This window comes from Herpailurus yagouaroundi, unplaced genomic scaffold (assembly GCF_014898765.1).
Source record: "Herpailurus yagouaroundi ecotype Mexico unplaced genomic scaffold, PumYag 140, whole genome shotgun sequence".
In the NCBI taxonomy this organism is placed as follows: Eukaryota; Metazoa; Chordata; class Mammalia; order Carnivora; family Felidae; genus Herpailurus; species Herpailurus yagouaroundi.
The window spans coordinates 68,726,507-68,747,348 of record NW_024412395.1 but is presented as its reverse complement, the minus strand read 5'-3'; the positions used below and the strand labels follow the sequence as shown (position 1 = coordinate 68,747,348).

The 20,842-nt window shown below is 36.9% G+C and overlaps 1 protein-coding gene and 1 pseudogene across 1 annotated transcript in view; both read left to right on the top strand.

The window, feature by feature from the left end:
* Positions 1 to 20,842, top strand: part of COL5A2 (collagen type V alpha 2 chain) — a 150,752-nt gene that overhangs the window by 84,815 nt on the left and 45,095 nt on the right. The window contains exons 7-16 of the mRNA XM_040474672.1: positions 3,746 to 3,856; positions 5,424 to 5,501; positions 7,864 to 7,908; positions 8,861 to 8,914; positions 9,555 to 9,608; positions 10,687 to 10,740; positions 13,634 to 13,687; positions 16,810 to 16,863; positions 18,003 to 18,047; positions 18,489 to 18,542. Coding sequence (XP_040330606.1) covers positions 3,746 to 3,856; positions 5,424 to 5,501; positions 7,864 to 7,908; positions 8,861 to 8,914; positions 9,555 to 9,608; positions 10,687 to 10,740; positions 13,634 to 13,687; positions 16,810 to 16,863; positions 18,003 to 18,047; positions 18,489 to 18,542 — 603 coding nt within the window. The remainder of the gene's footprint in view (positions 1 to 3,745; positions 3,857 to 5,423; positions 5,502 to 7,863; positions 7,909 to 8,860; positions 8,915 to 9,554; positions 9,609 to 10,686; positions 10,741 to 13,633; positions 13,688 to 16,809; positions 16,864 to 18,002; positions 18,048 to 18,488; positions 18,543 to 20,842) is intronic.
* Positions 13,694 to 15,884, top strand: LOC121030816 (heterogeneous nuclear ribonucleoprotein A3-like; annotated as a pseudogene).

Here is a 20,842-nt window from a genome sequence, read left to right as displayed (position 1 = left end):
GCGTTTTCAGAATTCCTTGTTAGGATTCAGTGAGTCTGCTGTCACCCTGTCTTCTTTTCTTGACTTAGTGTGTGATATGCTGCCCTTCCTATCTTGGTTAGCCCTGAGATAATCAATGGGAATTAGGTGTGTGTGTGTGTGTGTGTGTGTGTGTGTGTGTGTGTGTATTTAAAAGAGTGAGGAGTAGTTATTTATTTGGAATTAAGCAAAAACAATCCTGGCAGTTGCCCAAATAGGCAATCTGTTCCTCTGTTAATCCTAGCAAGCAGTGGGATGATAGTTTTTAACAACTGTCTCATTAAAAAAAATGTGCCTATACTTTTGCTGATTTCCCTGGTGTAAATACTTCCACTATGGCCAATTGCAAGATACTGGCATGATGTTACAAAATATCCATTGGAAGAGCATTTTGCCTCAGGTCCCAAGACTTGCAGGAGCTGCTTAACTAGACTAAAGCTGTGGCTTGCACAACGTAGGGTGGTACAGCTATCATAAATACCGTTTTCTCCTCCTGCTTCCGTTACCATCAGACACTACAGAATGCTCACTATGTAATGCATGGTTTCTCAACCTCAACACTATTGGTATTTGGGGCCACATAATAGCTATGCATTGTAGGATGGTTGGCAGAATTCCTGATTTCTACCCACTAGATGCCAAGTAGCAACACCTGTCCTCCTCCCACATACAATTGCGACAACAAAAATGTCTCTTGATGTGACCAAATGTCTCCAGGAGAGGGGAGCAAAAGTGCTCAGGATTGAGAACTACTGTGATATAAATACTCTCCGGAAGTCTTTATGACTAGTCAGTGACCCCCAGGACTGTCTCTTATCATATGTCCTTAGTTTTAACTAAGTAATCCTAGTAACTTCATAGTGACAAACTAGCAATCTGTCAGGAGATAGATAGGGTGTGCTGAGTTCTAATTGCATGTGACACTCAACCTCTGTAGATCTGTTTCTACATAGGTAAAATGGGAAATATGCTATATTTTACCCACTCTAGCATTTCATAATGTGTGTGTGTGTGTGTGTGTGTGTGTGTGTGTGTGTAGTGAATAAAGTTCTTGACTACTGGGGTAGTTAGTCCTTTTATTTGTGAATGTTTAAAGGTCGCCACCTAGTGGTAATCTATAAGTACTTTGTATTGTAAATGGCTGCCTGAAATTAGTACTAGAGTATCTTGAGGAATGGGAGAGAATGATGATAAATAGAATATTTACCTTAATATAAAATGTATGTAATTCATCTAACTTGGAAATATGAAAGTATATATTTTAATGTGTTCCCAAATTATATTTTTGTTTTCAATGTTTATCAGTAAAACTGCTCATGTATTATATTTTTTCTTACTTTCACTTATAATTATGTTCACTTAATTTTGGATAAGTTAAAAAATTTTTATTAATTTTAATCTCAATTTGTAGAAGTGTAACTCATGTAGACTATTTAGAGGAGATTCTTTGGAGACACTGAATGCATCATGAAGTCAATAGAAAAGTGGGCTGTCTTCAGAACAAGACTTTGAAACATGATTATTAATGTTTCACATTAATTAATCACGGTGGAGGGTGGTGGCCATGCAGTAATCATAGATTAATTAATCACAGAGGGATGGAGAAAGCATATGATTTTTGACGATCAATACCACCCAAACCTCTCTCTATTCTCATTGAAACTAAATGTAGTTTTTGATTTTGTCTTTAGACATCTTTTTGGGAGGAGAGATGTTTTAGTTCATTTTTTGTATACAATGATACCTGGTTATCAGTTAGCAATTTCATATTTCAGAAACACATTAAAAGTTTTCCACACAAGGCTCTGAGTAGATCATACTACTAATTTTGTCTGTCCCACCATTGACAGTATGAATTTCCAGCTCATGTTGCTCTCATGTGTATGATCAGGAATCCTAGACAGCAATTTACATCAGCCTCTTATGTCTAATGAAAAGAGTTAAGTGACTCTACAGTGGTTTAAGAGTCAGAAAGCATTTGACTTGATAAAGGATGAGAATAATTTCCTGAGAAATCAGTTTTCAAAGTGTTTTTCAGACTATCTACTTCTATTTGAATAGATGTGTTTGCTTATCTTCTACTCTTCTAAGAAATACATATATCTATATGAATCTATACAAATATTTGAATATATTAATTAAATTATGCCACCCTCCCCAAAGCCATCATATGCCAGCTGCCCCCTTTCCCACCTCATCTTGTTTTATATGTCCTCCTTCAGCTGTATCAGCTCATATTTGAATTACTTTTGTAAGCCAGGAGGTGTTCTCATATTTAGAGAGGAGAAGCTTCTTTTTTTAAACTCCAATTCCCTTATCATATTTTTCTTGATCCCTGCTTCTAACTATAAAAATCATATTGACTTTGAGTTCTTTGGTCCTTTCTTTCTTTTTGAAGACTGTTAAGACTCTTCAGGGTTAAACAGACAGAAAATACTTCACAAGACTTGTGGGAATGATGAGGTTGGAGGACAGAACATTTCCAGAACTGAGGACGTGGCTGTTCACCAAGCTGCCTTCAGAATGTGGGTTGGGAGGAGGGTGGAATTTGGCAGCTAGAAATCATTGCTCACTTCTCTGAGAACTAGACTTGGCTGGATCACTGTGCCTTTTCCTCTGTTTCTCATTGGTCTGATCCACCTTTAGGGGTGGTAAGAAAAACAAAGCATGCCAGAACTTAAGTAGTAGAATAAAAAGGATTGAAATGTGAAGATGTAATAAGCATATATCGAGGGTCTACTATGTGCCAAGAACTATACAAAACATCAAAATATTAGAAAGATTAAAAAAGCCACAAATACCAGTCAAGGAGCATACCAGTCAAGGAGCTTCTATATATATGTACACACACATATATATGTATATATATACACACACCTATACACATACATACATATGCATATATGTGTATATATATGTATATATTTTCAGTAGGAGGAGGTTAAGCAAGCACATATATAGTTAACCATAATCTAAGACATGTGAATTTAGAACTTATTGATTAAATACCACAAAACCAACCAAATAAGGAAGCTTATTCTAGAATACTGGTGAACTCAATAAAATTTTATAATTATTCCAAGACAGCTCATTACTGGGTATTTAACACATCAAGACTAAAATTCTTACCCAAAATATACCATGCCCCTAAGCAGAGGCTGTGATCTGTGCTGAAGTCAGCAGTGTCAGCAGAGCTGATGAAATTGCTGTAGTTGGCTGGATTGCAATCTAGTTTTTTTAAGATTTTATTTTTCTTAGAGAAGTTTGAGGTTCACATCAAAAATCAAAGCAGGCACAAAGAGCTCTCATATATGCCCTGTCCCCGTACATGCATAGCCTTCCCCATTATCGACATCTCCCATCAGAGTCCATAGTTTACATTAGAGTTCCTCTTCATGGTGTACACTCTGTGGGTTTGGACAAGTGTATACTGATACATACATCATCATCACAGTACCATTCACAGTGTTTTCACTGTCCTAAAATTCTCCTGTGGTTTGCCTTTTAATCTCCCCATTCCCACCCCAACCCTTGGGAACCACTGATCTTTTTCAGTTTCCCTAATTTTGCCTTTTCCAGGAATGTCATAGAATTGGAATCATACAGTATGGCTATTCATTTTAAACATAATGAACACTTCCTCTCCATCAAGAAGTCTGTCTTTTAGATTTCTACTTAAGTACATATTTGGCAATGGGTTCTAATGAGCATGGGCTTGTTTTTCCAGGGTCCTCGTGGTCCTCAGGGAATTGATGGAGAACCAGGTGTTCCTGGTCAACCTGGTGCCCCTGGGCCTCCTGGACATCCATCCCACCCAGGACCTGATGGCATGAGCAGGGTAAGTTCTATATATTGTTGACTGTTATATTTCGATTATATATTAGTTTTTAAATTTTTTTTTATTTTTGAAGTATAGTTGACGTACAATGTTATATTAGTTTCAGGTGTACAACCTATTGATTCAACAATTCTATACATTACTCAATGCTCACCATGATAAGTATAGTTATTATCTGCCACCATACAATATTATTGCAATATTATTCATTGTATCCCCTATGCTGTACTTTTCATTCCAGTAACTTATTTATTTTATAACTAGAAGTTTATACCTCTTAATCCCCTTCACCTATTTTGCCCATCCTCACACAAAATTTTGATACATTATTAAGAGTTTAAGTTGTCTTAGTTCAGAAGTTGGCCCTTGACTGCAACAGCAGCTAAGTGAATGCAGTGAACTCGGAAACCCGCAGAGAATTGTCAGAAAATTCGCAAGAGCATTTTGTAAAGTACCGCTTTGAATGACTTATTTCTCAGTATCAGTTCTGGAACTGGTTTGGTTCTTTCTGCTGATTCTAAAGGACTGCTAATATTGTTCCCAATATGAATTGAAAAGGGAAACATCTCTAATCTTCTGCTGTTCTTAGGCTCAGAACGGTCACAAAATCGGTGTCATTTCCTCCACAAGAAGGGAGGATGACAGATCCATTATGATGTATATAGAAAGGCTACCTAGTTGACACTAAAAATGTTATCTGATTACTTCCCAAATTTTAGTTTCCTGCAAGAAATAAAATAAAGCAAAATATCTTTCTATACCTGCTTCTTTGAATTCTTGGTGGCAGACATAGGTGATTTATGAGTAGATTGCATAGCAAAACAAGGGAACATATGGAGCCCTGAAATATGATTTTTGTTTTATAACAATTTATACATTTATTTCTCAACTGATTGTAGAAGTAATTGCCAATTAAATTTTTTTTAATAATATACACATTTACCCCCCAAAATCTGGAAAGAACTCTGGGAATATATGTGGACAATTTTGGTCAGTTGGGTTTCCAGAGTTTTTGTGATGTGAAAGAAAATAGGTAAAACTGTTGCCAATTCTTGGAATAGTCAAAGATTAGAAGGATTATAAAATCTTTATCAACTTATATAAATACAGTGTAAAGTTTACTGGTCATGAACAAAGAAACAAGAATACCATCTAAGTAAAATAGTCTCAAATTGAAACCGGAATCTTTAGGGAATATGTTTAAAAGCGTCTCTTAGGCTCTGTTCAGATTTTTGGCATGGGAGAAAATCAGATAAAGAGATTTAAAGCTGAAATCGATGAGACTGGAAGAATGATACATGCTTTTATCAAGTATGAGACATTTGGCCCATTGAAGTCGTTATTCTGAAGCAACATAGTCATAAATATTCTAAGGAAGATTGTTCAATCAGAAACACATACAATGAAAAAGAATTTGAATCTTTTTCTGTGCTTTAAAGTCTAAAATATCAAATGATTCTCAACAGAGCCATTCTATAAGAATCCCAGAGAATGTGCATTTCTGAATGTAAGTTTGTTGATATATGTCTCTTACTTTGGAAATAACATGAAGACATTGCATTTATAGCCATTTTCAGCTCAGATGGCTGGATTGGATGAAAAATCTGGACTTGGGAGTCAAGTAGGACTGATGCCTGGATCTGTGGTAAGTGAAAATTTTACTGATAATCAAGGTTCTTGTGGAAAATAACATTTTGTAAAGCAAGGTTTGAATTTGCTAATTAAGAAGTAATATGTGTCTTATTTTTTTGTAAGTTTATTTTGAGATTGGGGCAGGGGTGGGGGTTGGTGGTGAAAGGGCAGAGAGAGACAGGTAGAAAGAGAAAATCCCAAGAAGGCTCTATGCTGTTCGCCTGGAGGCCAACTGTGGGGCTCAATCTCACAAACATGAGATCATGACCTTAGCTGAAATCAAGTGGGATGCTTAATTGACTAAGCCACCCAGGCACCCCAAGAAGTAATATGTGTCTTCTTAAATAAATCCACCCATTAATTCATTCAATTTATGTATCAAATCCTGCCATGCACCAATTAAAAAAGCCTAGTGGGTGTTCCATTCATAACTGTGTGAAGTATTTGTTGACTTTAATAAAGGGCTGCCTATATATTTTATTTAATATTGGAAGAAAATAAAGAATTTAAACATATAACCTACTACAACAAAAACTGTACTTTTAATGGTGTTAGAAACAGTGATCTGGCAAAATTTTGACATGGGAAATTTTGCCATTTTAATTTTCATTATTTCCTACGTAATATCCTCTGGATGCCTATGCCAACAACTCTGAAGTTTCCTGACTGGACCTGCTAACCGTTCCCATCCTCTTTTGAATTTCTTCAACTGCCAAAAAGAGTCCCATTTTCTCTGGGCAAGTACTTTAACCTGGGTATTTGGAGAAAACAAGCTCACTGAATGAATTAATACTTATCAAACCAACAATCCCATGCTTTTTTTGTTCATAACATAATTCAAAGGCATCCCAGATTAATGGAGTTTCAAGGCAATAGCAAGTATAAAATTAGACCACAGAACCACCCCCTTTACCCATCCTTAAGGCCAGCATTATGAGTGACTTAAATATTGTTTTGGCGCCTGGGTGGCGCAGTCGGTTAAGCGTCCGACTTCAGCCAGGTCACGATCTCGCGGTCCGTGAGTTCGAGCCCCGCGTCAGGCTCTGGGCTGATGGCTCAGAGCCTGGAGCCTGTTTCCGATTCTGTGTCTCCCTCTCTCTCTGCCCCTCCCCCGTTCATGCTCTGTCTCTCTCTGTCCCAAAAATAAATAAAAAACGTTGAAAAAAAAATTTAAAAAAATATTGTTTGTATACTTTTTAAGTCACTAGCAGTATGGGCTCATACAATGATTATCTTGGGATATTTTTCTGAAATATATGAGTTTTCATCCATTTGAAGTTCAATTGCATATGTTTGTTTGTTTGTTTATTTATTTGTTTGTTTATTTATTTATTTAAATGTTTATTTATTTTGAGAGAGTATGAGCAGGGGAGGGCGGAGTGAGAGGGAGAATCTTTTTTTTTAAATTTTTAAAAATGTTTATTTATTTTTGAGAGAGAGAGAGAGAGCAGGGGAGGGGCAGAGAGAGAAAGGACAGAGGATACAAATCTGGCTCTGCACTGACAGCAGAGAGCCCAATGTTGGGTTTGAACTCAGGAACCACAAGATCCCTACCTGAGTAAAAGTCAGCTTAACCGACTGAGGCATCCAGGCATCCCTATGTTTATTTTTTTTAATGGGGCTTTTGCTTTCTTACTAGCTAAAAATCTGATCAATTCAGAATAAAAGGTTAATTTTTTTGCCATAAGAACAAATGGTTTTGATTTGATTTCACTTTCCCTGACATTTACAAAATTAGGTAAAATTAGGTAGATATATTATTAATAAAATGTTTCAAATTGCATTTTCCTTTTCTTCCCTTTGTCATACCTTGGTATAATCATTTCATGTTTAATAGGGGAAAGCCTGTGTTGATCCTTTAAATGTATGTTATGAAAGACAAAAAGAATCCAGAAATCTCAGTGCCATAGATAATTGTAAATTAACACTTAATATAATCTAGTCAATATTGTTGATGGCTTCATAAGTCTTTAATTTGATGTGCTCACAAGTTTTCTGCCATGAAGCTGAAGAACAGTTTGATATAGACAGTTTAATAATGCCTGCCAAGATTTTTCTTTTGTTGGCTGTTCTGGCTTAACAGAACCACCCTCATGCATGCAAATGCTCTTGTTCCAAAGACATTGGGTGTATACAGGCATATCCTTTTCTCCCTTTATGAGACTGAAAGTATGTATAAAATCATCCCAAATGTTGTCCAGACTTTAATCTTCTTGAATTTAGCTGCATTCCAGATGAGTACAAATGGAGAATGTCATCATCTTCTGCTGTCAGAGCTTCACTTTTCCAGATTCTAAGCCTGATTCAACATTTTTGAAATGTTTGGCCTAATTGTCATGAACACTATCCAACTCTTCTTCTCATTTGTTTTTAAGGGTCCTGTTGGCCCAAGGGGACCTCAAGGCTTACAAGGGCAGCAAGTAAGTCTTTTTATGATTAAACTACATACTATGGCAAAAAAGAAACAAATACAAATAAGGTCTCTGGGACATGAGTGTTTTTTGGCCAGCCTTTAAATTTCATATTGTAATGCTCACTTTGAACAGGCTGTATTTAATTAACTTCTGCTCAGAAATATATGCAATATGTTTTTCAAGTTTCCTCATGGGACTGAAGTTCCATCATCTGGATTCTTTATGTGACTGGCCTCCAATGCAAAGAATTTTTGTACCTTCGCTTCTGAAATAACAGATAATTATCTCACATCATAATGAAAATTCTCATATTTGGTTATGTGCTAACTCTGAGGCTGTGAAATCAGATCACAGAAGCTACCACCATGTGGTGTTAGAAATCACAGTCAAGGTAATCAATCCATGGAATCTTTAAGAAGAATATAATACTATACTTTGTTTCTATAGCATATCAAATACCAATAAAATAGGAATGTAGTGCTCTTTTAATTTTTGTGGTGATTTAACCAGCAGTAGGAAATACGTTTTCAAGAGAAAGGGAAAGAAAGAATTCTTAGCTTTTACCGTATTGTCATTATCATGTGTGTGGAGTTTTACCTTACGCCATTTTATATTACTGCCATTGGTGAATAGAAAATGTAGTTGTTGGTGATGATGAAGAAGAAGACAATCATGATCATGATGATAACTATCCCATCGATGGAACACTCTATGCCAGCATTATTCTAGGTTCTTAACATGCATTTGTTATTAAGAGAGTTACAACAGCCTAATGAAGTAGGTAGCTTGATTATTCTCACTTCAAAGATTAGGAAATTGAGGTATAGAGAGATTAAGTTACTCACGCAAAGTTGGAAAGTGGTAGGGCCAACAATTTAATTTATTCTGTTTTTCTTTGGTTTGTATATATAATAAACATATAATTATATTTATTTACATAATTTGTTCTCAATTTTAGGGTGGTGTTGGCCCTACAGGACCTCCTGGCGAACCTGGTGAACCTGGACCAATGGTAAATGTCAAGTAAGCATGTAGACCCAGTTAAATATGGGCCCAGCATTATAATAATGTTGTGAATTATTTATTTTACCAGCTCTTTCCTAAAGTAGCAAGAAATTACAGTCCAGTTCAGGAGGCCTGTATTATGGACAGTGCTTAAGATATATGTTTCTTATAGCAGGGTATTCGAATTTTGTTAATATTTATGTATTTTTTGAGAGACAGAGAGAATGTGAGTGTGAGTGGGGGAGGGGCAGAGAGAGAGGGAGACACAAAATCTGAAGCAGGCTCCAGGCTCTGAGCTGTCAGTACAGAGCCTGACGTGGGCTTGAACTCACAGATGTCTAGATCATGACCCAAACTGTAGTGGATGCTTAACTGAGCCACCCACGTGCCCCTGTAGTAGAGTATTTAAGTTCAGAGGCTTTGAATATGGTTAGCAGACTATGCTGAGATATTTGCATTCATGAAATTAAAATTCTTTCCTTTGAGTACCTAATCAAGGCATGCAACATAAAGTTCAGAATATTAATAAAGCTATTTTCTGTGATATTTTTCATTTGTCTCAACAATATTTTAGATTATCTCATTGGTAGGTATAGGTAAATATAAGTAAATTTTCTTTTTTTCCTTTTGTTTTATTTTGTTATTAGGGCCCAATAGGTGCGCGTGGACCAGAGGGCCCTCCTGGAAAACCTGGTGAAGATGTAAGCTGCCATCCTTCATTTTGCTTTGAAATTTTGCAGAAGTTAAGAAGGAGCTACATGAATATTATTCATTAATTCCCAATTTATTTTCTCCACTTTTAGCTTCCATTAAATGCACACAAAACTGGAGAACTCAGAGTGTGGTTTTACAAAATCTAAAAGTATTCTTAATTTTGATGGTTTTATATCATTAGGTATTCTCTTTTTCCTTGTATTCCAAGGTTTTTTTGTCCATTATAATTTCTCTGTAAGATACTAGAATTGCTGTCATGATAGCCACAACTTTTGCTGGTGGAACCTTTGCAATGAATTTAAAGAAAAATACATTGCTCTGATGGCTAACCATCATCACGAGGTCTTCATTGAACGGAGTTTTTTAACGTGCTGAGAGTATAGTGCCAATATTGTTCTCCAATGCTGAAAAAGCCATTTCCTCATTTTTAAAGTTGAGACTCAACTTCAGATTTTAAAAGTAATAACATGTGATCTAAAAACAGGGTGCAAAAACAGATTTGCTTCTCTGGATTTTTTTTGTTAGTTGTACCAAAGTTGAGGCTAAAACCATGGTTAAATCATTAATTTCTCTGTGATACTACACCAAGTAAATACTTTCTCCTTGTGTGTCGTGAGATTTATTTAAGGAGATTACATTGAATTTGGTCATAAGGAAAATATGTCTAGTAGTTCTTAGTTTATCACAAGAAATGACAAGTAGTACTCTTAAAAACTTTTAATTCAGTGCCACATGTGGATATAGAATTTCATAGCATATGCCTCTGTGGGTACATGTGTGTAAATTTTAACGTTTATGAAATGGTAAGCTAGGTCAGACTAGTATAATTTATATTAATTTCTTCTTCTGGATAAATTAATGAGAACTTCACAAACTGACTTGCTCTAATGGATTGCCATCAGGAGTAGAGCCAGTACTTTTATACTGTTTAGAGCTTTGGGCATGAGCTTTCTTAAAAAGTCTTTTGTCTGCAATTGATTTGTCATCTAGTCTTAGAAGGGAACATTTGAATCCTCTTTGTTTCTCCTCACCTTGCCTTTTTTTTTTTTTTTTTTTACCTTAAAGGGTGAACCTGGTAGAAATGGAAACCCTGGTGAAGTGGGATTTGCAGGATCTCCAGTAAGTTTATAATTGTCAGTACAATGCCATTAAGGCCAACTTTGAAAGGCAAAGAACATTAAAATTACCTTGTGCTTCATTCTATGCATGTGGACTAGTAGCTCTCACCAACATATGTTCCCTTCTGTCATCGTGAAGCAGTACATTTTGCCAGAGTGATAGCTAATTCCAATTTCCTATTTTGCATTGGCCCCATATGAACAATTGGCATCAGATAGTCATTTTATAACCTAATACGGATACTCTCCAAACTTACTGTCAAATTTGCAAAGTCACCAGCCTGACCTCTTTACATTTCCCAACATCCTAATCCCATTTATCTTTTTAATATTTTATTTTTTGTTGTTCACATATCAAAAAGAACAGCTTGAAAATTTATTGATTTGTCTTTTATATATGATAGGGGCAATAAATTATGCCTCTTTGGCTGCTCTCCAAACCCTAATGTTGGCTGAAATCCTTAATTGGTGTTCTGGACCCTAAAATCTTATGACAAGATATACTGATGGCCAGCACTCCTAACAGAGCTGTTTTTCCCCCCCTTGGTTTACTACAGAGACACGTCCCTGGTGACGCGCTCCACCAGAATTCAGGATCTGAGCCCCTTGGCCATATTCTAAACCCATCTTTCTGTCCTCACTCATGTTACTTTTATAGGCCCTCTCCTAGGATATGCTACGCAGCCAATGGGGAAAATTAGAGATCAGCAAGTGAAACCCTCTTAACATTCTTGCTCTTAAAGTTTCTTCTTGTCTGGCATCCTCTAAATGGATTTAACCTTCTACTCCCTGCATTTCCTATGATTTTCTAATGTTTCTTGCAATCAATACAACCAATAGTGCTGAATTAGTCTCCATTTACTTCCTGAAAAGTATTGAGGTTCAATGCTTGGATTTTTTTTAAATAAATGAGTGCTCATCTTTTAAGGGAATTTACAGGGCTGTAAGGATTAGTTTCAAATATAAAACCAATTTCCCAGCTCCCTGCTCTCTCTTTCCTTTCCTCCCCCATCAGCCTGGGGAGTCAGTGCAGACGAAGGCATGAGGTTTAGTCATTAGCACAGATGTCCACGTCAGCCGGTCCAGGCTTGAACTCCCACCCTGCTGCACTCTTGCACATCCTCTCAGTGTGGGCCCTCCATAGGGAGGAAGCAGGCCCTGCCAGCATGTCACAGATGCACTCTGTGAGCGCTGTGCAATGACATGTGATTGGGGTGTGATGACAGTCTTGGGTCAGCAGAAAGAGAAAATTTTATGAGTACTGGTACATCTGGTTCATTTTCTTGTTGCATTAGAGATATGTAATCACTTGAGAATTTCCTTGCAGACCACAAAAACTCAAAGTTAACTAATTACTTGAAATAACATAGTTCAGTAATTCTCCTATAGGCTCAGTGTACTGTGTTTTCTGCTCAGGAAAGAAGGGGAGCAAATCTACGTAAAGGGGAGCATTCCAGTGGAAAAACTTAAAGGAAGTTCTTGAAGTGAGGAATTCCTAAGCAGGGCTGTGTAAACAGAAGAATTAGTGGAACTTTATTTGTCCAGAGAACGTGGTTTGATGTGCCCTGACTGTTATAATCCTTCCTTAAAGCACTACTGAGACATTTTCCCTACAAGAGGTCACAGAGGAATGATTGCTTTGCTTTTATCATATGAATTTCATTTAAGGAGTATTCACTCATTTAGGAAACAGTGAATGAAGGCGATGATGTACAAAACAGAAGACTTTTCCATCTGTGTAAGATTGTGTTAGAATAAGAGAAGTTCCTTAGGAAAGGCTTAGGAAAAGTGCTTGAGTGTTAAAAGAAATGTTAAACCATTTCTTCAGTTGTTTATACAATGATTATTCCTTGAATGCCCACTCACGTAAGGGTTAGTGCCAGGCATATGCAGATTAATAGTAATAATTGTTAATAATTGATACAGCAACCTATGCTATCAGTGTACTCAATCGACTGGTACCAGTGGTAATAGCATTCAGTTCAAAACCAAATTAATGTAGGCAATGAGAATAACTGAACAATTAAGTCACCGGGTCCTTATCTATTTTAAGAGGGTATGAGGAAAAAGTTTGAAGCATCATTTCAAAGTAGTCATACCTTTTGGATTTAATTTTCTGTTTGATTTCTATTGTTTTTTATTCACTATGCTTAGGTGGAGGATGCATAAAATTAGCATAAATTAAGGAGTTATTGAGTCAAGGAACCAACTTGTTCTCTCCGTATTTCTTGACCATCCCTTCTGTTGGATATTTCATTTCTTCAATTAATCTTTTAAACAATCACAAATCCATAAAGCTTCTGAACATTTTACTTGAAATCAATTTCTGAACACATTTTAATGCAATCTCACCAATCATATTCTGCTGCCAATATTTAGTAGTTCAGAGAAAATAAAACACATTGGTGTGTACAAGTTTATTGATTCTTCTGCCACAAGTAAAGCACAATATAGAGAAAACATAGTTTTCCTTAAGTTACTTTTCTGGTTTTTTTCCATGTACAGTGACTTAGTTGATTCAGACATTGAACATGTTGATTCAGGCTTATTTTCTTGTTTTTTCTTTGTTTTTTCTATGTTGTGGGGGTTTTTTTGCTACTAATTATAATGCAGTGATATAATTTCAAAATTTGGAAATGTCATCAAATCAATACCTGGCATTAATCCATGCCTTTTTGTGTAAGTCATGTTTCCATACCTAACAGTGAGTTTGCTTTGCTAATTTTTGATCATCTAGGTGTATTTTGACAGATTAAAAGTACACTGCCCCTTTCTCTTCTTTGGTATGTTAGTGGAAACTATGTATTAGATTTTCAGTTTGAACAAAAAGTGTATTAAGCAGTTTCCTGTTCTTATTAATGACTCTCAAATGCCTTCTCTATTTTTTCCCACAGGGAGCTCGAGGATTTCCTGGGGCTCCTGGTCTTCCAGGCCTGAAGGGTCACCGAGTAAGTTCAATCCTTTATAATCCTTGCAGATACCATGGCTTATACCAGTAGGGTCTGGGGTGGGGGTGGGGGGCATTACCTTTAACATCTTTACAATTCTATTTGTCAGTTGTCTTTAATTGGCTGTAGTGTCAGTATTCATCTCTGGTCACCAACTTCACAATGCTTTTTTCTATTTCCTTTGAATTTTATCTGATTTTATAACAAATATATTTTGTGTTCTTACCCTCGTGCTGGCTACTGTGATGCAAAAGAAGACATAGTGGTGAATGAGAAAAATCCCATGGTTGTCAGCTTCAGGCTAATAAGGTTTACAGTTAAGAAAAAAATAACTGCTCCATAATGAAATAAGTGACATGATACTAGAAAGTGCACTAAAACATAGGTTGGGCCCAGTCAACCCCGATGTGGAAGGCATGGAATGCTTCTGTCTTTATAACTCAAGATAATTAATATGTAATTATTATATATTATCTACATATATGGAAATTACATATCACTCAAAATGGAGGTAAAACTGCTGCCCAGTAACCCCCAGCCTGACTTCAGCAGTGGCTGCCGCCAGCAGGGGGAGGAGGAAGAAGATCCAAAGGAACTAGAGCAGTTGAGAAAACTGTTTATTGGTGGTCTGAGCTTTGAAACTACAGATGATGGTTTCAGAGGACATTTTGAGACATGGCACACTCACAGATTTCATGGTGATGAGAGACCCCAGGGGTTTGGGTTTTGTGAATCGCTCTTGTGTTAGGAGGAGGCAACAGCAATGTGTGCTTGACAACAAAAGGTTGATGGGTGTGAAGGGGAACCAAAGAGAGGTATTTCTAGAGAGGATTCTGTCCATCTAACGATGAAGAAAGTGTTCACTGGTGGCATGACAGAAGATAGACAAGAGTATAACCTGAGAAACTTCTTTGAAAAGTATGGCAAGATTGAAACCATAGAAGTTATGGAGGACAGGCAGAGTGGAAAAAAGAGAGGGTTGCCTTTATAACTTTTATAAAAAATATTTATTTTGAGAGAGAAAGAGTGATGCATGTGCACAAGCAGGAGAGGGGCAGAGAGAGAGAGGGAGAGAGAGAATCCCAAGCAGGCTCTGCACTATCAGCACAGAACTGTGAGATCACGACCTGCCTGAACCAATATCAAGAGTTGGACCCTTAGTCGACTGAGCCACTCAGTGCGCCCCTGCTTTTGTAACTTTTGATGATCATGATAAGGTTGATAAAATTGTTGTTCAGAAATACCATACTACTAATGGGCATAATTGTGAAGTGGAAAAGGCCGTTTCTCAACAAGAAATGCAGTCTGCTAGATCACAAAGAGGTCATGGAGTTGGATCTGGCAACTTTATGGGTCGTGGAGGAAACTTTAGAGGTGGCGGTAGCTTTGGCCATGGTGGAAACTTTGGTGGAAGAGAAGGCTATGGTGGTGGAGACAATGGCAGCAGAGGTAGTTTTGGAGGAGGTGATGGTGGATAAAGTGTATTTGGAGGTGATGGTGGCAACTATGGGGGTAGTCCTGCTTGCAATAGTAGAGGAGGCTATGGTGGTGGTGGACCAGGATATGGAAACCAAGGAGGCAGATTTGGCTTTGGTGGTGGAGGATATAATGCTTACCATGAAGGAGGAAATGTTGGAGGCAACTATGATGGTGGTGGGAACCATAATGATTTTGGAAATTATAGAGGACAATAGCAATCAAATTATAGACTCATGAAGGGGGCAGTTTTGGTGGAAGAAACGTGGGCTTGTCCCTACAGTAATGGTTATGGATCTGGTGGTGGAAGTGGTGGATATGGTGGTACAAGCTGCTAAAATAATTCAGAAGGAAAAGCTACAGTTCTTAGCAGGAGAGAGAGCGAGGAGTTGTCAGGAAAGCTGCAGGTTACTTTGAGGCAGTCATCCCAAATACTTGAGAGGAACTGTAAAAATCTGCCAGAGAGGAGTGATGATCCATAGTCAGAAAAGTTATTTCAGCTTAAGCAGGAAACCCTTTTTGTTCACGTCTGTCATAGCCACAGTTTGCAAACAGTGCAGTTATTGACTAATGCAACGTGGTGTTAAATTGATGTATGTTCCTGAGGTCTTTTATCTGTTGTGGCTTTGTCTTTGTCTTTGTCTTTCATTACATCAGGTATATTGCCTAGTAAATTGTGGTAGTGGTACCAGGAACAAAAAATTCAGGAATTTTTAACTTTGCAATATTTGCATAGTTCAGTTTTTCTACATTTTACTACAGAAACTTTAACACAATGCAGTTTTGAATGTGTTTCCTTGTGAGTTAACAAGTAAAGAAGATCATTGTTAATTACTAGTTTGTATGAATTTTGTTAAAGTTAACTGTAAAGAAACACCTCCTGACTTGCAGTTTTAAGGGGAGTCTATTCTCTGCATTTAAACCATGAAATGAATGTGCTCGGACATATGGAATGAACAGATATTTGTATGTTTGCAATGTGTGTTTTAGATAAATAGAATTGGGTATTTAAGTTAGCATATTTGTGAATGTAACAGCATTAATATTTACCTTCAAATGAAGCAAATCTCAAAATTCCAAAAACTGCAGGTTGATAGATCTATCTATCTATCTATCTATCTATCTATCTTCTATCATCTATCTATCACAAAACATGGCTGATATTTAATAAGTATATACTGGTTGGTCTCTGTTTTGAGTAGTGAGTTTCTGATTAGAATGCTTGGTGCTCTACTAGTTATTAATTATTTTGAACATCAACCCGGCTATAACCCATATCTTGTAGGTATATAAACTCTATAATTACTTGTCTTCTATAAAGCCACCATAAGTTTTTCATTTGTAGTTATAGAATAAATTTCTATGAAGTCACAAAAATTTAAAGGGTGATAACATCATAAATTAAAAATGTTATTTGAAGGGAGAAACCTTTTTAATTTTCTTTGAATAGGCTTTCAAAAAACCTTTAATTTAATTTTCTTTGAATAGGCTTTCACAAAATGTTGAGAATTTGTAAACATTTTGGGTAACGACTTTAAATATCTGTTTTTATAAGACACTTTCTGTGAGCCTATTTTTGGTTCTTCTTTTACACATCTAATAATCAAAAAAAGCAGAAAAACACAAATTTATATTTTTCTTCTTAGGGACACAAAGGTCTTGAAGGCCCTAAAGGTGAAGTTGGAGCACCTGGTTCCAAGGTAACTGTACAGTAGCTTAATCTAATCCCACAATTGCTTTTCAGGGTTGTGTCAGGTCCCTACCAGTTTTTTCAGAACCACCTTAAATTCTGGAGGAAAGAGGAGTATAGAAAAGGGATAGTTGAGTAGATAAATATAATTTTTCATAGATGAGTGGCAATAGGTTTAGCAGGTTTAGCTAAGAGTAGCCACCATGGCACTGGGTTTATACCAGTGTAGGATGGGTGTAGATGGGTGGATGAAGATGGTACTGCGAATTCACTCTTTTTTTTTCTCCTTCAAAAATATCTGAGAGGTTTAGGTAGTTTATTAGCTCAATTAAAAAAAAATTTTTTTTTTTACGTTTATTTATTTTTGAGACAGAGAGAGACACAGCATGAACGGGGGAGGGGCAGAGAGAGAGGGAGACACAGAATCGGAAGCAGGCTCCAGGCTCTGAGCCATCAGCCCAGAGCCCGACGCAGGGCTCGAACTCACGGACCGCGAGATCGTGACCTGAGCTGAAGTCGGATGCTCAACCGACTGAGCCACCCAGGCGCCCCGATTTGCTCAATTTTTAAAGTACCCTTTCGATTCCAGGGCCTTCTAGCCATTGTTGTTTCTTCCCAAGATGTGTTTATGTTGAGAGAGAGAGAGAGAGACCATAGAAGAAGTACAGAGGACTTTTTAGTGGGAAGCATCATGTGAAATATATATAAATGTGAGATATATGTACATACATATATGTATGTGTGTGTGTGTGTTGGCTTTAAATTTTTAATCTTTGAACTTCCTATAATAGTTCTTAAAGGAATATTAATCAATTTTAACTTTATATAAAGTTTTACTTGAGCTTAAGTATCATCAGACATAAACATATAATTACTTTGTTGATACTAATTAATGTGGGCGAATGTGATAGTTCCATCAATCTTGTTTATATCCTCAATTTATTTTATACTTATTTCCATAGAAACTAAATTGCCATCGCTCTTTGAGAAAAAGTAATACAGCAGAATTTTGAGGTCCGTCATTTCAAGTATGCCTTTCAAATAGCCAGTTTGGAAATATACTTTTAAAATGACATACGCGTAGAAAAAGTGATGTGAATATCAGTTGTAGGTTTCTTATACTGTACTATAATCTCATTTTTGCTTTAGGGTGAAGCTGGCCCTACTGGTCCAATGGGTGCCATGGGTCCTATGGTATGTATCAATTTAATACTTTGAGCATTTTTTGCTTTTTAGACTATATTAAGTGAATGTTTAAATGCAAAATAAAAAAACACATGGAGGAAATATGATAGCTGATGAAGTAATCTTGATTACCAGCTGGCAGACCAGCACACTCAGAGAATTGCACCCGTTGAATAGAAAAAGTTTCTTGTTTCTTAGTGTTTAAATCAGGATTATTATAGACTTAGCCCATTGAAGCTATATAAATTGAAATCTGTTTAGGTAAGAGGTGGTAGGTTATGTATCCCCACAGGTAGAGAGTTTCAAACCTGAAGTTGCTCCTTGTTTGGTCATATTGTTTGGTAGCTAATAATATTGAGTCTCGATTGAGTTGAGTGATGTAGTCAAACTACCTTAGAATTCAAATAAGATGCTTTAAGAGATGTTTTTTTTCCCCTCTCTCATCTGTAGGGTCCAAGGGGAATGCCAGGAGAAAGAGGGAGACTTGGGCCACAGGGTGCTCCTGTAAGTATGTATATTTCAACTCTCTCAAATGAACTGAACATGTCTTTTAAATGAGACTATGGTACTGGTTGCCTACATTTAAATTTATTTTTTTATCTTCATTTTTTATTTTGAAATAAATTTAGGTTTACAGAAAAGTTGCAAAGATACTATGGAGAGTTTCTGTGTATGCTTCACCTACCTTTTGTTAATGTTAACATCTTATATAACCACAGTATATTTGTTGCTTACTTATCTGAATGCTGAAGTTAAGAAAACTATAAAAACCTACAGCAACATGGAATATAGTCCATGGGAAAATATGAAATTGGGAATAGTAGTAAAATTATAATAATAGGTTACATTTTTCAAGCAGGTTTTATATGCCAAGCATTCTTCCATTATCTTTATTTTATATCCATCACAATCCTGAAAGGTAAGTACTGAGTGTACCCTTACAAGAGCTGAGTTTCTTTATCATCTGTCTTTGATTTATTTTATTATTAAAAAAAATTTACATTTATTTATTTTTGAGAGACAGAGTGAGACAGTGCATGAGTAGGGGAGGACCAGGGAGAGAGGGAGACACAGAATCTGAAGCAGGCTCCAGGCTCTGAGCTGTCAGCACAGAGTCCAACGTGGGGCTCGAACCCACGAACAGTGAGATCATGACCTGAGTTGAAGTCGGAAGCTCAACCAACTACGCCATGCAGGCACCCTTGTCTTTGATTTATTTTAAATGCATAGATTGAGAAATACTTTTACTGTCTGCCTATGTACCTTGAACCTAGCTAGAAAGGGGGAATATTCTATTAATTCTCTTCATAGATCTCTGAAGGTTAGGCAGCTAATATTTCAACCATGCAATTCATTATATTTTACCTGTTTTCATTTGGACAATTAAGGACTGCCACCTTGCCTCTATTATTTTTACATTTATCATCCCCATTAGTATCAGGAATCTCACTCAGGTTTACAGCATCCCCTGATGTTACCCTTAGCCTACAGAAGAAAACCACTTTAGAGTTTCTCAATGGTGTCAAAGTCAGGGCCCTGGTTTGGGAGAAGTGAGACCTTCTCACTAGGCCCATCCTTGTCCCCTTGAAGATAGACTGTCCTCTGGAAACATAGAAAATATTGTAGAATATAGTCAACTGTTGATGTATCCATCCTTACATAATATATCTGATCTAGTATGTTCACTTCTCTGTGCTTTCTTCTGCTGTCTGCCAAGACAGTTCTGGCATTTCCTACCTCACTTAGTGTGGGGCATTGCTCTTTCTGAGTTTCCAAGAAGCATCTTCCATGTTAATACCATCTTTCAGGACATTTATGAGAGTGTTAAATGTGTATCATGGGAGAGTATTTCCATATCATCAAAGTTCTCCACTGTATATCCTTTCCCTCACGATCCAGTACCTTCAGGACCTACTCCCACACATTCTCTTTTGGATTCTGGCTCTACATGATGTATAGGACTCAAAGCTCCTTTGGGGTGTATTTTCCCTCTTTTATCAGAAGAAGATTTTCCTCAACTCAGTTATTTTGTGACTTGATGCTAGTTATTGGTCTGGTGGCCAACGAGCAGGGGCAAGTGGTGTTGGTGGTGGTAGCATATATTGTCCGATAAAGTAGAGGCTTCTGCAACATCTTTAAGGAAGGGAGAAGTATAAGCTGTTAAAGGTGGGAATGGTGAGAATTTCTACAGGCCCATAGGCTTCAGGGTTGAGATTTCAAAGTTCTTAAGATATCCCAATGTCAAATTACATTCCTTCTAATCAAAGCCCCTGACCATGGCATAACAGCCTTTCCATGTTTTAGAATTCAACCTTCTCAAGAACTCTTGAAGCTTTATCAAGCCCTGGGCCCAACCTTCAGGATTTTCTTCCCTCAGACTGTAGAAGATCACAAGATTTTAAAATGCTTCCAAGGAATCTTATATTGATGATTAATCACGATTAGCCTTTCAAAGTCTTTCTCCAGTGTATTCATTCAACAAGTTCATGCAATTCCATCAACTTTATAATTGCTATTTCTTCTAAACCTTTTCAAGTGCCTGAGCTATTGTACCCATAGCCCTTTCTCTTACACTTGTGCCCTCTCTTAGTTTACCATTGGAGGCAATATTTATTGCTGCATTACCACCAGACGTCAAGAGTGAATCAGACTTCATTGATCACCAGCTGGTCAGTGAGGAATCCAGCTTTAAAATTCCATTTTAGAGTCTGCTTTTTTGTACTACTTCTGGTACCAATGGTATTGGTCTCAGTTCAGGTTTCCCAGGAAACAGCATCAAAGCAAAGACTGGTGTGCAGGAAATT